An 18507-nucleotide genomic window follows, 5' to 3' on the forward strand; every position below is an offset into this window, starting at 1 on the left:
CGTTTGACGGACACTCGGGCATGCTGTTGGCCCTTGACTGGCCTGCTAAACAATATCATCTGATATCTGAGGCTATGTGGCACAGTGGATCCATCATAGCAACATCCTCACAAGCTGTTATTCCTACAGGATCTAATCATCTGTGAATGGATCCAGCTGGATGTGACATACCTGAAGAAACTTGAGGACACTCTTCCTTGCTGAGATGAGGCAATTTCCAAGGCTACAGGTAGAGTTACACAGTACTGTAACGACTCCTGTGCACAGGTGGGGGCAGGTTGTTGACTTTTTTTGTAATTTTTTTTTTTTTTTTTTTTTTTTTTTTTTTGTATGGTGTGTGTATTTAACCGTGTTATTTCAGAGTACAAAATAATAAGTATTAATGCACAGCATAGATTAAAAATTGTTAACTTTAAAATGCTCATTAGGCACTCTCAACTATAAATGACATCTACATTGATGACATTTTGGGTTGTCCTCCACTGGAGCTGGTGACTAGATACACACATCAAAAAAAGTTTTGCATCACCCCGGTTCTCAGAACTCTGGAAGATAGACGTTGACTGTGGATACTGCGTCAAAGACACAGTCCCTTTGACTGTTCAGAGACGTCACAAACATGCATGAGCAGCACCTATTAGACCGGGGCGGAGTCCAATGGCCCATCAGTTCCAGTCATTCCACCAGGAAGGGGGTACATGGCTTGTGTTGTCTGTAGTTTAACCATGCCTACACGGTCAATATCGCGGTTCAATCGCATCTGCATTGTTACTTTGTGCAGGAAGGGCTTTCAACAAGAGAAGTGTCCAGGCATCTCTGAGTGAACCAAAGCCGTGTTGTTTGGACATGGAGGAGATACAGAGAGAGATAGGAACTCTCGCTCAGGCCAACAACATGCCAAATGGACCGCTCAGGATTGGCATCATGTTCTCTTCACTGATGGGTGTCGCATATGCATTTAACCAGACAATTGTCGGAGACGTGTTTAGAGACAACCCGATCAGGCTGAATGCCTCAGATAAACTGTCCAGCAAGTGCAGCAAGGTGGAGGTTCGCTGCTGTTTTGGGGTGGCATTATGTGGGGCCGACGTACACCGCTGGTGGTCATGCAAGGTGCCATAACAGCTGTACTATACGTAAATGCCATTCTCCGACTGATAGTGACACTTACAGGCAGCATATTGGCGAGGCATTCGTCTTCATGGACAATAATTCGTGCCCCCATTGTACACATCTTGTGAACGACTTCCTTCAAGATAACGACATCACTCGACTAGAGTGGCCAGCATGTTCTCCAGACTTGAGCCCCTATCAAACATGCCTGGGATAGATTGAAAAGGGCGGTTTATGGATGAGGTGACCCACCAACCACTCTGAGGGATCTACACCGAATCACCGTTGAGGAGTGGGACAATCTGGACCAACAGTCCCTTGATGAACATGTGGATAGTGTGTCACGACAAATACAGGCATGCATCAATGCAAGAGGACGTGCTACTGGATATTATAGGTACCGGTGTGTACAGCTATCTGAACCACCACCTCTGAAGGTCTCGCTGTAGGGTCGTACAACATGCAATGTGTGATTTTCATGAGCAATGAAAAGGGTGGAAATGATGTTTATGTTACTCTCTATTCCAATTTTCTGTACAGATTCCGGAACTCTTGGAACTGAGGTGATGCAAAACTTTTTTTAATGTGTGTAGTTAAATTATCTGGTGTTTAAAAGGAAAAATGTTGAAAATCAAAACCTCTAATGTCTGAATTCACTGGGTATCTTGACAGTACTTACTTTGTACATAAGAGCAAGGTGGTTGGACATCTGATTTTCTTTCCATGGTGGTTTTGTGGTAACCATTTCAATAATGCAACAACCAACACTCCAAATATCACAGGAGTGTTCATAATTTTCTCCCCTTAGGACTTCTGGAGCCATAAATGCAATAGTTCCAAGAATTTGACCTTGCAATTCTCCTGACACCACTGTCTGAGTTTCTAAATGCACTGCTGCCCCAAAATCACCTATGCATAAATTTCTGCCTGTGCTATCTATTAAGAGATTTGCACCTGTAACAAGTCAGTAAATAACATAATACTTTCATGATTATTCAACTGTTCATAAAATTTTTATTGTAATCACTACAGCAATCAAGACAATTCAAAACATCAGTGTGCTTACCTTTCAGGTCACGGTGCAAAATATGGTTTTTATGCAGATAGTTCAGGCCTTGAAGAGTTTGTTTTGTATAGTTGATGATAACAGACTCACTGAATGGACCATAGCTATCCAGCAGTGTGGCAATAGATCCACCAGCCATCCACTCAACAAATATGTTGAAATGACCATTCTGTTTTGTAGCACCAAGAATATGTAGTACATTGGGATGATGCAATTTTGATAACATAACTATTTCCTTCCATATTTCTGATTCAACTCTTTCCTGCTCTTGTTGTGAATTACGTAAGAAGGACACCTAGAGACAATGTTGTACACACAGAATTATTTCAGCTCACTTAATCATGCCTGTATATAATTATGAGTAATGTTCCATGAAGAATGTTAGTAACTGCAATGAGGGTAGTACTACCATATGAATATGTAATTGGTCTACATATATTTTTCCTTCAGAACATTCCTAAATGGTAATGTTTAAAATTAAGTAAACTGCATACATTTTATGTGACACAGACAATATGCTCCTTCCCTCACCCCCCCCCCCCCCCCCCTCTCTCTCTCTCTCTCTCTCTCTCTCTCTCTCTCTCTCTCTCTCACACACACACACACACACACACACACACACACACACACACACACACACACAAAATGATGAACACTGTATTCCTCTGGCAACATATAGGTGAAGTGTTAAGGTGAGTCTGATTTTCATCTGTGGTAATTGGTGCAGTAAAGGACCATAAGCTACACTGAGGAGGACAGACATTTCTGCTACAGAAGTTACTTAGTATCAGGAATAGAAGACGATGAATTTGTCAATATATACAGGGTGTAACTGAAATAAATATAGAAAGTGAGAGGGCTGGTCAAGTGGGCCATAACAAGCATATCTTACATAGAAACCCATGTCTGAATCTCTTAGCATACAGCACTAGGTGTCGTCAAATAGTGTTGCCCATCACCAAAAGGATAAGCACACAACATGCCATCAAAGCTGCCATGGTAGCAGGTCTGCACAGCAATGTTTTCAATGTATTTGTGGCACCAAGGTAAATGAGAAGTTGGGGTGAAGTTTTATAACCTTTATTTGAAAACAGTTTGAAAAAGTGCTCAAAATTACGTCCTCCTACTTGAATGTACACTGTGCAACGACACTGGCACATCCGTCACACTCTTTCAAACACTTGAAGCAAAGTGGAAATTGCATTGGAGGCTATCAGGCCTTCACGTCTCAATGGCTATTTCAAAGACAATACATTTCAGGTGGCCCCAGAAGAAAAAAATCACTGGGATCAAGTCGGGCGGGAGGGGAGGAGGGGGACGGGCAGGGGGGGGGGGGTAACATGCAGGCCATGCCACCAGCCCACTGCAACCAATCCAGTTCTCACCAAAGGTTTAATCCAAATGCATTCACACTGCACTTTCGTGTTGGTACCGCATTAGTTGTCGCACCGTGAGTGGAACACGTTCCATCAACTCTGGCAGAGTTTCTTGTAAAAATATTACGTATCTGTTTGCATTCAGTCACTGGGGGAACACGTATGGACCGACCGGAATAACGTCTACCAAGCTGGCCCAAATATCGACAGTGAAGCAATCTTGGTGACCACATACAGAGGCGTGTGGGGATTTTCCCATGCTCACACAGAAGGGAGGAACAAAAGAAGGAAAGCTGGATTTACTGTCCCGTTGATGTTGAGGTCATTGGAGGCAGAGCGCAAGCTCTGATTGTGTCAAGGAGGGGGAAGGAAATCAGTCACGCCCTTTCAACGGAATCATCCTGGCATTTGCCTGGAGCAATTTAGGGAAATCACGAAAAACCAAAATCTGGTTGGTTGAACACGGATTTGAAGAGTTGTCCTCCCAAATGCAAGTCCAATGCACTAATCACTGCGGCTGTGGCTGTTTAACACACCCTCTCATGTAAATTATGCCTCATATGTAAAAAGTACACAGTTTGGAGAGTCAGGTTGAATGTCACACCTTTGTGAAAACCACTGTCAGAACTCAATTCGACATGGAATATCGTCTGGGTGAAGGGCGTGGTACTTCTTTGAAGCAGGCCTTAAATGCACATGTGCCATTACAAGAATGAGTCAGTGAAAAACATACCTCAAGTGAACCTCTCTCTCGTAGGGACCTGTGGATGGCACCAAACGTACAAACGCTGGGCAGCATGAGCATTTCCATTTGTTGCCCTGTAAGCACAATGCATGTCTGCCCTTTCCTCCATTTCCTGTCCACCCCACACAGTAACAAACCCACGAGTGTCCCCATTTGATGACAAACTGATACAGGATGAAGTAGACTCTGCAGTGTGCACAGGTGCTGCCCTCTATGCAACACGTATCAAACAGTCATTTGCACGGCCAAAAGCAATGCCTTCACATCCCAGTAAGAGGCAGAAAACCCATAGTGTTGTCCCACCTGGAATATCTGCAAATATGTTGACTCCAGTGTTTGCAAATAAATGTCATAAAACTTCAACCCAACATCTTTTACCTTGATGTCACAAATACATTGAAATTGTTGCCCTGTAGAGTCGCTACCATGACGGCTCAGATGGCATGTTGTGTACCTACCCTCTTGGCAGCATGCGACGCTGTTCAACATTGTTTAGCGTGTACACTGAGGAATGCAGACACAAGTTACTATATGAAATATGCTTGTTACGACCCACTCTACCAGCCCTCTCATTTTCTGCATTCAGTTCGTATAATACACACTTTATGAAGGGATGCTGCGAGTGACTAGTACAGAATAAGGCTATAAAGGATGTCATCTGAAATCTCCCACCTGGTCATCCAAGATCAGCGAAGCTCTTTCATAAATGTATACCTGAAGCAATCTTTACACTTTACTGGTAGTTTTAAAATAGTGGTCAAATACTAAATAGGGTAGGCATGCTCTCCCTCTGTCTTACAAGAAAATGTAACTGGTAACCTGCACTGTCATGCTGTATAGAGCAAAGATACCATGGAAAGGGTATGACAGATACAGCCAGAGAGCAAGATGTTTTCCAAGTGGCAAATAAAAGAACATTACAGTGCTTTGGGAGTTGTATTACAGAACATTCACAATATTCCATGGATCCCATGGAGAGAGGTCTCTGGGAAGAAATCAAGGATGTACATATATTTAAGTGCAAGTAAATGAAATGATTTGACATTGTGAAACATTGTAATATTACAATGCTGATATTAATTATAATACAATCTAACACATTTAATTTTGACTCCTTAATGCCCGAATAAATTTCTAGATGAAAAATAAAAATGAAACATTGTGGTGCTTTACAGGCACCAGAAACACTTAGCAGAAGTCTTGGTAGCTTCATGAAGAATCGGCATCTACTGGCACTGGCATCCGAAAACAGTTAACCTTCCAGTTGTTAACACAGCATTGGTATGATGTAAATTCTTGACCCTTGGCATTAAGGCATTAAGAGATACTGTGAAGATACTCTTCAATGTAGCAGAAGCAATTCCCCAAAAGAACGTCTTTAATTCAATCATAAACTCCAATGCATTATCTTCAATACATTTAATATGCACTGTTAAGTAGTTGAAGACATGTGTACCCATATGTTGGACTCCTTTCTGTGCTAATGTTAAGCCACTGAAGTCTCTGTAGAGGCAGCTGTTGGTTATATTCATGCTCGCATTAGTTTTTGAGACCAGGGAAATATTGGTAATGTAAAAGAACATTAATGCATATTGTCAAGATACCAAGTGTTTTGTAGAGCTATCTGCAGGATGTTCACAACAAACATCAAATATAATTCTTACAATACACTTTTGCTAGTCTACCAGGTGTACCGGTATGAAATGAGCGTTAAGATACAAATGTGTTGATAGGGAACATTTGTTGTGAACGAGCCTTAATTTTTTTTTTTGTTTGGTTGGTATGACATCTGTCAAAGATATTTAGTATTCATCAAGTCATGGAACAAACAACATCATATGTTTTCATCGGGTTAACAATGTCGAATTTTGTGCCAGAAAGTGATGATTTGCGGAAAGCATTAATTTTTTGTTTTCATTTGAAAAAAAAAAAAAAGCGCTGCAGTCGCATCGAATGCTTGTCGAGGCATATGGTGATCATGCTCTATCAGAAGCAACATGCAAAAGATGGTTTCAACGGTTCAGAAATAATGATTTTGATGTAAGAAATGAAGAACGTGGAAGACCACCAAAAAAGTTCGAAGACTCCGAATTGCAAGCAATACTGGATGAAGATGATACTTTTTGAGTCAGAAGCAAATGGCAGCAATGCTAAATGTTGCACAACAAACTGCATTTCATGGAATCCATTGGAGGAATACTGCAGCACTGGCACTATTACAGTCATTGTTGCAATATTGGGCAGTAGAGCAAAACAAATGCCTTAGAGAATGAAAAAGTTGTCAAAAGATGATTCAGGTTAATAGAGGGAACAGTGTCTAAAATAAATTATGGCAAAATGGGATGGAAATGGTTGCGCATTATCCCAGTTCATTTATGGCCAGCCCTTTTGAAGTATTTTCACAAGACTACAACATCAGACCATTTCGGATTTATGAAGGTCCTTGATAAAATCAGAAGCAGGTATCATTGGCCAGATCTCTACTGATCTGTAAGGAATTGCGTAAGCCACTGTAGGGAATGCCCAACAACAGAAGTATGTGACTCAGTCACCTCCCCCCCCCCCCCTTCTCTACCACCACTCACGTCATCTACCAATTCCTCTTGCTCGGATTGGAATTGGTCTCTTAACGAGGTTTACCACGTTGACAAATGGGAACAGTGCACAATGAGTTCTTTACTGCTCTACTGTCTTCACTGCTGTACAACTGTTGAAGCACCACAGATCACAGATGCTTTCGAGTGTTCAGCAGAATAGTTGTTTCCATTTTTGCATGGTATTTTTATGATGGACCCAGTCATTTTCTTCAGATGCTGCAAGCTGTGTTGTTATGCATATTCACTGCCATATTACAAAAGTGTCATTTGCCTCACACTTTCCATGCAACAGAGGGTGGACAATAACATGGAAATACCATAAACACAACACATTACCATGCCTAATATGGTTTAGGGAAACCATTGGCATTCAAAACAGCTTCCAGTAGTGTTGGAGTGGATAAATAAATACAGATCCGGCAAGGTATTCACGGGAACCTTAAACAATTCTTCCTGCAAAATAGTGGCAATTTCAGGTAACAACGATGGTGGTGGATAGTGATCACGCAACCTTGTTTCTTGCATAGACCACAAAGGCTCCATAACATTGAGATCCAGTGACTGAGGTGGCCAAGGGAGACGCGACAATTTATCCTTGTGTTCACAAAATGAGTCGTGGATGATGCGAGCTGTGTGATCAGGGGGCCATCGTCTTGGAACACAGCATCACGATTGGGGAACAAACACTGTACCAACGGATGGACCTGATTAGCCAAAATGGTCACATTTTCATTGGCAGTAATGCCCCCCTGCACAGTAACCATAAGGCTCACAGTTGCCCACATCATCACTGAACCCCTGACATCTCTCATTCTTGGGGCGTAAACTCTGCCAGAAGTCGGAAACAGCCAACCAAATGATGTTCTTCCATTGCTCCATAGTCCAGGTTTTCTGGCTTAGGCACCACACTGTCCTATTACATGCATTTGCATCACTGATGAGCGGTTTTGGAATTCCAGCATGCTCAGCAATTTCCTGTTTTTGGAGCTTCCTTTGTGTAGTTTTGGGGCTGACACAGTTTGCAAATTCAACATTCATCTCTGCAGTGACTTTTGCAGCTATTGTCTTCTTATTTTTCGACGCAACCCTCTTTAATGACTTTGTCAGGATTGCTCGACAGACACTTTCGTCCATCCATGTTGTGACTTAGCGGATAATGTTTTTTCCCTTTCCCTGTATGCGGTATAAATCTTCGACATACTGCCTCTTGAAACACCAAAAACTTCAGCCCCCTTGGTTACAGAAGCACCCACCATAAGAGCAACAACTATTTGCCCACATTCGAATTCACTTAGCTCTGACATCATGTACTCACAACTACACAGAATACTGTTCTTATGACAATGGGCATTTGCAACATACTAAGGACTTTGCCCAAGTGCCATTCATGACTTAATACAACAGTGCAAACTCCAGGCTTGGCTACTGAGTCATTGCTACAAAGTGAGCAGAGTTGTGAATGTAGAGTTCGCTCTTACCAACTTATTCACTGAGAACGTGTTGCAGGTATTCTGTCAGGTTGTTCATAGGTGTGTGCCAATATTACTAACTATGGATCTTACAGGAACACATTTCTTGCATATATGATGAAACCCATATAGTTGTGGTAGCACAGCTGCTAACATTGTAAGACAAAACACATTCATTGCTGAATATAAACAGATCTCACAACATGACCAGCTATGCCACTACGACTATATGGCCATCATAAGCTACATAAGGAAGGCATTCCTCAAAGACCAAAAGTTATATTGACACACCAACATATCACATAACAAAATACCTAAAACACATTGTCAATGAAACTGGGACAGGAGGTAAACATCTACATTCGCAACTCATATCAAGTTCAGTAAAGTGTGGCTACAGGACACGGATATGACCGTCAGTTTCAATGTGGTCTCCTCTGTTATGAGAGTCCTGCTTCCTGAATCTTTGAAACTAGTTGTGGAAAAATTCAACGAAGATCTCACTGAATTCTTTAGGCACCTTCTCACATCAACTACCACCGTTTGATGAATGATCTTGTCGAAAAACTGATGGCGTGGTGATGTGTACTGTTATCGTTAGTTGAGGCATACCTATACATGGAATACTATGAAGCAATCATACTAGGATCCCCCAAAGTTCAAACCATAGTGTTTACCAAAGTTCAAACCATAGTGTTTATATTCATTTGTGGATGATAACTGTATGGAATGAGAAACATGAAGCGACCTTTCCTCAGTATGTTAGTTACGAGAAGAAAGGTCAGACCCCTTAGTCACAGTGCACACAGAAAACCCATGCAAAATGATCTCTGTCTTCGCACTCTGAACCATCAACATCCGCCACAAGGAAATTCCTTACTAAAGACTCTGGTTAACAGAGTTCGAAAAGCTACCAGATAAGGTGAGCCTCACCAAAGAACTACAACACCTATGAATAGTGTTCTGAAGGAACTTGTCCTTAGCTCGACAAATTGAGCAGGCAATGCACTCACAACCACCAATGCCTGAGGAAGAGGATGAGACAGAGAAAAAGGCAAGCCAAGAACTGCTCTGCCTTATGCCTGCCAAATCTCTGGAAAGATCTGTAGACTCCTATAGAATTACGGCGTCCAGTGTATTTTGTTCCCATCAACAAATATGAGAAAACTTCTTCATAATGATAAACATCATCTAGGACTCTGAAAGACAGTTGTGTACCACATTCCATGCAAATGTCGTGTGTCCTACGAGGATCATACTATTGGAATAGTCAAGAAGACATGCAAGGAACATCGGTGATATGCCTGACTAAAACAATCATGCAAGACAAGATATTGCCAAGCACTGTCTTGAGTAGTATCATGAAATGAAATACTAAAAGATCAGCTTAATGGTCCAACTGCCCAGTTCCTGGGACAGCATAATGAAGAAGTCCATCGAAACAAGGCATTGGTAAATTTCATAAATGCGATGCAGCTTTCAATTTAAACAAGGCTTGGGGTCTGGCACTCAGTTTATTAAGATCTCACCAGTCATTGCCATCTTATCCACTGGAGCTAGAAAAAACTGAGAGGACATGCAGCAAAAACTGAGTGCAGATTGTAGCACCTGACGAAAACTCGAAATATTGTGCTTAAAAATAGAAACAACAAATCGACTGGAAAAAAAAATTGCACTAAGAAAATCTGAGAGATTAAATTGCCAGGTTTACTGGAGAAGATGTCATCTTGAAGAACGGAGGACCCTATGTGATGAGAGGACCATATGTGATGATCCCAGATCGTGGAAAAGTATTAAAACTGGAGTCATAAGTATTTTCAGGATGCAATATCATACAGTGGATGAAAACTAGCAATGAGGAAAACTGTTCTTCGCCAGGATCGGATCAGAACTGCTCACTTACTGCAATGAAGTAGCTATTATTCATAACTCAACATTCATTATTCATTTACTAAAATAAATGAAATGAAGATGCATTACCTTTCTAATTCAGATCACTTCAGCCGTATTTTTATCTAATTTGAGCCTGTTTTTGAAAGAACACAGAAAGGGGATTAATAATTTTCTGCTATGTTCCTTGTAGTTTTGAAATTTCTGAAAAGTCCTACTTTTATATTTAAAAATATCACAACAAAATTCTAGATATTTTTTATTCTATTTGGTACGCATAATAATAAAATTTACTCTTGTTGCATTTACAAAATTTTATTGAGAAAAAATACAATGTAATATATAGAACAATATTGAAATTAACTTTCTACTTCCTGAAAATATTTGAATTGGTGAGTTGGAAAAGAGGTCTAGTCCACTTTCTTTCAGATTACGGAGATAACTTATCTATACATCTGTATGCATTGTTTGGTACAACAAGGCGTCATGTCGCATCAACAGAACTGCTTGTTATATACATAACGAGTTAGAGAGGGGGCCATGTCCAGATAAATAAGCATATGATGGACCTGTTCCAATAAAATAGGAGAAACCAGACAATGTAAAGAAAATTCTACAATACATACCTGATGAGCAGAAACCATTTATACCAGTATCTGCCAGTGGCCATTTAATGATGGACAGCATACCATCATTGTTTGCTTTGCTGTATTGGGATTGTGGCTGTATTTTGGGTAACTTATGAATAAACCTGTATCCTCATAGCACACTCTTTTATTGCTATAATGAATAATACTAATATAAACTTGCATAACACAATCCTTCTTCTGTAAACAGGACACTACTGATCTCATCAACATTAACAGGTTTTGAAACGGTTCAACTCCAGCATATTCAGACTGGATTACTGACCATACTAAATAGATAAAGTATGTTGTAATGGTGAATACTGTTTTGTGCTGGTACCAATTACTACACAGAAACTCCATGACACCATGCTTAAACCCATTGTGTAATATAACAGTCTTTTGTGTCTCCCGAAAAATTTAATTTAAGAGATATGACCCCTTTTCTAGATCACCGTATGTGTCAGTATGGCACCTCCTTGCACACTGACGACTACAGCTTGAGTGGTTCATGTCACGGCTGACAACATATTCCGACCGCGACGGTACATCAAAGGATGTGAAGGAAAAGAAATACTGTACTCAAAGCTTAGTCAAAAGTATGTAATCATTTATTGGGTTTATGAAATTTGAGATTTTCTTTTCAAATCAAGAATAGAAATGTATGGCTCAAAGTGTTTTCTGCGTTACTACAGCAATCTGAAGAACTGACACTTCTTCATTTTCTATTCTTTTCAGGACTGAGAAACATTCCTCACTACAGTAAGGTACATGCACATCTCTGTACAGCTTGGGAAATGTTCATTATTATAATGGTATATGTCATAGTGATTAATTCAACATGGTGCACGAGACACTGTCCTAGAACCTTAGTTTCACTCACTGACGTCACTAGAGAGATATTTCAGATTGGACGAGCTACCGCTCTTTTTTCTGAGCCACTGCTCACTCATTCTGTAGAAGGAGCTAGCTCTTAGAATGAGTTAGGGTAGAGGTTGCTCATCTCTAAAGGCATGCGTCCGCTAACAAGTGAACTTCTGCAAGTCACTTACAGATGCAATTTCTGCATGTTCTTTGATGTGGAAACATCTCCAGCAAATTTTGTTAACTTCCACAAGTGGCTTCCACGAGTTAGTGGAAAGAGTTTTTTTGCATCTTGCTGCAAGTACTTGGTAAACTTGTCAGTTGGCAAAAGTTTCTTACAAACTTGCAGAAGTTTTGAGTGTTCAATAGTGATACAAAAATGTCAGTGCCAAAAAGGAAAATGGTGCAAGGACAGACGGGCCTAAACAGATTAACCTCTCGAACCCCTACTAATGTATAATTGGCTGCCATCAGCCAATGAAGTCAGAAATGAATTTACCAATTACTTTGTTTCACCAGAAGTGGAAGTAGAATGATAGACAGCTTTAAATTGTAGTTGGTTTTTTAATGTTAGTGTAGATGTAGATGAATTACATTTGTGATAAATATAGTAAATATGGTTTGCAAAAATTGAAGAGTAATTAAAAGGCAATCTCTTGGTGATATAACTCATTGCACAATCAAATATTTGAAAATAAGATACAAATATGTAATGTACAATTTGATTTTTGAAACTTACATTCGACATTCTCAAAAAGTTTTTAATTTGAGCAAAGTTCTCAGATTTTATTTCACTCAATAGTATTTCTTGATAACTTAAATAAGTATGCCTCTGTATCCATTTCTTCATCCAAACATTTCTTTTCTTCTTAACAGACTGTTTTTCATTATGATTTTTCTTCAGCAAATACTTGCAGCAAGTTCCTGAAATTAAGTTGCCCAAGATTTAACATCCCCACCAGCACACGAGACTAATTGTGGCTCGAAGTCATTACAGTCAGTGATTGAATGGCACCACCAGAGGCATGAGAGACAGGTCACATGGGCCCGATTCCTGGTGGTACGGAGCTAGGCGAGTGGCTGGCAGCCAGCCGTATGAGCTCTTACAAATCTGCCTAGCTGCTATTTTGATAATGAGCAGGCTGTAGATTTTGACTTTCTGGTTACCTTTGGTGTCATTCCTTTCATGTTCAGCTCATGACAAGCTTGGCTGCGTTTATGGGTTACTCATTCATATCAGAAGACAACATAAAACAAGCAACTAGCAAAAGTAAACTCGCACATGATTTTTTTTTTCTAATGTAAACACACCATCGAGTGCTCACAGAAGTTACTTGCTAGTGGACAAACAACTTAATTATTACTGCCTATCACCTACAGACAAATGGCCTCATAGGTTATTTTAGAAGATGTCTGTAGATCTGCTCTCAGTGCATGATGATATCAGAGAGGTTTGTATACAATAATGCCTCTCATGGCACTCACATGTAAAACCAAGGCACTGTAGGTTTCACATCATAACTGAGAGATTGAAGCAAGAACTGTCTGCATTTCAACCTGGCAACACTCAGTTTGATTATATTCAACAACTGATAACCAGACATGAAGACACAATATCACTGGTCTGCATACAATCATGGGACACCTAGGGTAAAGACTGTGAATGTTGCCTATAAGCAACATTTGAACCTGGACACCTGTGTGGAAGGTGAGGATTATGTTTCAACGTCGTGGAGACAAAAGTGTAGAGATTTCATTCATGTCCTTTGCGTATTATCATAGTCCTTAAGGACAGATCAATGATAGGGCTTCCGTTACAGTGAATACGATTGAAAGGAGTATCTCCAGTCAAGTGTCACAGTGACCATTAGGATATGACAACATAGCCCGAACATACACTATGTGATCAAAAGTGTCTGGACACCTGGCTGAAAATGACTTACAAGTTCATGGCACCCTCCATTGGTAATGCTGGAATTCAATATGGTGTTGGCCCACCCTTAGCCCTGATGACAGCTTCCACTCTCGCAGGCATACGTTCAACCTGGTCGTGGAAGGTTTCTTGGGAAATGGTGGCCCATTCTTCATGGACTGCTGCACTGAGGTTGGTGAGGCCTGGCACAACAACAGCGTTCCAAAACATCCCAAAGGTGCCCTATAGAATTCAGGTCAGAACTCTGTGCAGGCTAGTCCATTACAGGGATGTTACTATCGTGCAACCACTCCGCCAAAGGCCATGCATTATGAACAGGTGCTCGATCGTGTTGAAAGATGCAGTCGCCATCCATGAATTGCTCTTCAACAGTGGGAAGCAAGAAGGTACTTAAAATATCAATGTGCTGTGATAGTGCCATGCAAAACAACAAGGGGTGCAAGCTCCCTCCACGAAAAACATGACCACACCATAACACCACCGCCTCCGAATTTTACTGTTGGCAGTACATACCCTGGCAGATGATGTCCACCGGGCATTCGCCATACCCACACCCTGCCATCAGACTGCCACACTGTGTACCGTGATTTGTCACTCCACAAAACGTTTTTCAACTGTTCAATCGTTCAATGTTTACGCTCCTTACACCAAGCGAGGCATCGTTTGCCATTTACCAGTGTGATATGTGGCTTATGAGCAGCCGCTCGACCATGAACTCGAAGTTTTCTCACCTCCTGTCAGTCATAGTACTTGCAGTGGATACTGATGCAGTCTGGAATTCCTGTGTGGTGGTCTGCCTATTACAGATTACGACCCTCTTCAACTGTCAGCAGTCTCTGTCAGTTAGCTGTATGTTTCCACTCCACATCGGAAACAGTGGACCTATGGATGTTTAGGAGTGTGGAAATCTCGCACAGAGACATATGACACAAGTGACACCCAATCACACCCAATCACCTGACCACATTCGAAGTCCAGGAGTTCCGCAGAATGCCACATTCTGCTTTCTCACAATGTCTACTGACTACTGAGATCGTGGATATGGAGCACCTAGCACTAGGTGGTAGCACAATGCACCTAATACGAAAAACATATGTTTTTGGGGGTGTCCGGATATTTTTGATCACATAGTGTACGAATTGTTTGGTGTGCACAAACAAAGGACCACTGATTATATCCAGAAACACACAGTCCACCCTGAAATAGTGTGTGACTGTTTAGCAAGAGAGGGGGGCAATGCCACATGCTGTGCATTGCTTGCCATGATGTAACGGTTATATCCAATGGTTGGCAGTGTACGGGCCACTGGTTCAATTCTTGTCTCTGATAATTGTTTAATATATGTGATTGATGGATGGTTTTAGGACTTACTTATGGAATACTGAATTTGGAACAACATTTGAAATATGCATAAATAAAGCCATTCTCTGCTGAGGCAGATAGTTTGGCTCCATCTGTACAGTCATGTGTGCTCAATACATGTGCTTTGAATGTGAATAGTTAATTCTTGTTGACAGACCGCCTCTGAGTGTTAATAAAAGCAGAAAGACAACACTACTGGAAATACAAACTGAAGATTACTATATAAAAATTGACTTTTTACTCATTTTTTAAATATAATGATTTTGTTTATATTATACATTAAGTGTGAACCTGAAATCTACTGACAAAATTTCATAGGTTATCCTGAGAGTGTTTCTGAGTATTTAGATATAAAGGACCCAGGGTCTGCAGTGGTTCATAAAAGAGCAATAATATAATTACGATTTATTCAGTTTATTTTTGTGAAAATACCTTCACAGCAGTGAAATAGCTTGTGATACAGAATCACCAAAATGTACAACACAAAACACAGATTAATGCAATAACCCCCAGAGCCAGAAGTGCCGTGAAGTGATTGGAACTGATGCAGAAACAGCTCAACATAATGTTGTTGTGCCACTCTTCTGTAGCATTCAGTTAACCCATACATGACGTGCATATCAGCCAGCTCTCAATCAGGAAGATGTAGATGTAGAACTTGCAGTAGCCAAATTTTGTATGGTTTCATGTGAAAATGTCGACACAATACATGCCATGGTCATTGAGGGCATGTCGATCTGTCCAGATGTACGGCGAATGGATTTTTGCGGTCTCCTTGTGAAGCTATGGTGGATGTGTTTGATGTTGTGTCAGACACTCGGGGACGGCCCAGCATTTTGCCCTTACACAAACAACCTGTTTCTGGGAATTGTTCATGCCATCGTCTAATGCTCTGTGCTGTAAGAGGATCCACACCATATCTAGTATGAAAGTCATGGTGAACAGTTATTACTGACCTGCACTGCACAAAAAACAGAACACAAAACGCTTTTTGTTGGCCCGACATCATTTTTACTGGAACTGAAGTGGGCACACACTGCTGCTACCTAGCGCAAACCGTGTAAAACTTGAGTGTTTGATTTTTCCAACAGTACATTGTTAATGCACGTATCTCAAATAACATAATAGTTATGAATTTTTAAAATTGGATGATTCTTTTTGATACACCATGTATATAAAACAAGCTTGTAATTTTGTCTGTATAAGAGAACATTCCTATATGCTTTTAAAGTTAATTATGTCAGGTGTTTTAAATCACCAAGTAGTCGATTAAAATTTCTTTTCCCAGTATAAATCACAGCTTTCTTTTTGGCCAAAACCAACATCCATAAGGAATAAGAAAAAACAATCCATGCCCTAGTGCTGTATTTATGGATATTATTACGTCTCTTGAATTGCAATTTATCATTTACAAGAAGTTTAAATATGATGCCTGACAAATAAAGTGAAGCGCTCAGAAGACATGGTCGAATGCCAAAGTAGCTTCGTACACATGCACATCATCAATGGGTATGTATATGATAAGAATTGCAATTCTCTCTGACAGGTAGGATGACCACTGGAGTGCATTAGTTTTCTTTGTGTTTAGTGTTGTTACCAAATCTGGTGGGGTATATAAGGGGTGTGAAGAGTGTCAGATGTTGAGGAATCACTGTGGAGGACACAAGGATGCAGTACACTCATGTGAGTCAGCTTTATCAACATTTGACAGAAATTGAAAGGGCCTCATTGTGGGTCTCCACTTGGCTAGTTGGTTGAATCATGCAATTTGCAATTTCCATATCTGTGGGGCATTCAGATGTGATAATGGCCTGATGTACCGTAGGCGAATGTGAGTGCAGGCATACTCGCCATCAAGATTCCGGCCTAACACATCTCACCACCAGAGGGGAGGACTGCTGTAGTGTGCACCAAGCCCATAGTAATGCCCTCATATCAGTGCCTGCCATCAGAGAACAGGTGTATTCTCCCAGCAACATTCCACAACATTGGTTGGAGTCTAGCAGCAGCTAAACTACGGAATTACTGTGTCATGTTCATGCTGCCGTTAATACCACAACACAAAAAGCTAAACTGGGAGTGGTGCCATGAGAAAGTATGGGCTGCTAATGAATGGTTTTGCACGCTGTCCAGTGATGAATCATGATTCTGCACTATCCCAGATGACCATCACAGCTAAGTACAATGGTAAACTCAGGAGAGGTTCCACACTTCCAATGTTCTGGAGAGGCACGAGGGAACTCCAATGGCATAAAAGTAAGTCACAGACATCCTCCATCCTCACGTGTTATATGTCATGTGACAGTATCACAGCACCATTTTTCAAAAGGACAATGGTCAACTATGCATGGCATGTATCTCTATGAACTGTCTGCCTAATGTTGAGGACATCTGTGGCCAGCAAGATCCCCACTTCTGTCCCTGATGGAACATGAAGGGGGTCAGCTCAGAGGTCAACAGCATCCCAGTAATAGTATTCAGGACGCCAAGCACCAGTCACGACAGTTCTGGGCCAGCTTGGCTCAGGAGACGATACAACAGCTTTAGGACACCCTTCACAACCAAATCAGTGCATGTACCAGGCCAGAGGGGGTGCAGTGTCTTACTGATATATTGGCTCTTACTGTCAAGGTCTTCGTAAATTTGGTTTGATTTTGTAATCACTGAAATAACATCACATTCCCCCTGAACCCATAACGTCTCATTTCGCTTCCTCCTCCCCTTCTGGTTGTTTGACTTTTTTGGTAGGCTGTGTGTGTCTGTGTGTGTGTGTGTGTGTGTGTGTGTGTGTGTGTGTGTGATGACACAACTCTTCTATTAATCTGTGAGTGGTCTCCTTTACTGTTAAATATTTATGATCTGCCACAGCTTTCCTTACCGTAAAAAGATTGTGTGGTTTTCTTGTTTGTTTTTTCGGTAAAAATGTATTTATGATACCACACAGTCCTCTCTTGAGTCAATGTATCAAATTCAACCCTTTCTGTAAAGAGGGAATGCAGACCTCCACAGTGTGGGTCTGGGAGTGATGCAAAATACTCACCTATGCCTGCCGTAGCGCCTTCCATCAAACCACAAAATGTTTTCCTGCCACAAATTTCTTTAGCTGTGGGAATAAACGGAAATAAGATCATGTAAAATCTGGTGAATAAGAGGATGCTCCAGCAATTTGCAGTTCAAATTTCCTAATTTTCCGAATTTCAAAGCACTGCTGGGCAGTGGCTTGATGAATGGTGTTTACAATTGCAGTCTAGGCCCTTTCTCTTGTATTTTTTTAATTCAGTTAGTCCAGAAGTATTTGTAAGTAAAACCTATTATCCTCCTTTTGTAAGGCAATCAATAAGAAGAATCCCTTTTGCATCCCAGAAAACACTGATCATAACCTTTGCAGCAGAAAAAGTCAACTTTTTCATTTTTGGTTCCCATCCATTGCTATGATGGCCATCTCAATTCTGGTATGTTTCGTAGT

The 18507-nt window shown here is 40.8% G+C and overlaps 1 protein-coding gene across 2 annotated transcripts in view; it reads right to left on the reverse strand.

Moving 5' to 3' along the window:
* The window catches only part of LOC126184218 (mitogen-activated protein kinase kinase kinase 1-like), a 179741-nt gene that overhangs the window by 2174 nt on the left and 159060 nt on the right, over nt 1–18507 (reverse strand). For both annotated transcript variants that reach the window (XM_049926586.1, XM_049926585.1), the window contains 2 exons: nt 2180–2474; nt 1793–2067 (listed from right to left, as the gene is read on the reverse strand). In XM_049926586.1, coding sequence (XP_049782543.1) covers nt 1793–2067; nt 2180–2474 — 570 coding nt within the window. The remainder of the gene's footprint in view (nt 1–1792; nt 2068–2179; nt 2475–18507) is intronic.

Source organism: Schistocerca cancellata, chromosome 4 (assembly GCF_023864275.1).
Source record: "Schistocerca cancellata isolate TAMUIC-IGC-003103 chromosome 4, iqSchCanc2.1, whole genome shotgun sequence".
In the NCBI taxonomy this organism is placed as follows: Eukaryota; Metazoa; Arthropoda; class Insecta; order Orthoptera; family Acrididae; genus Schistocerca; species Schistocerca cancellata.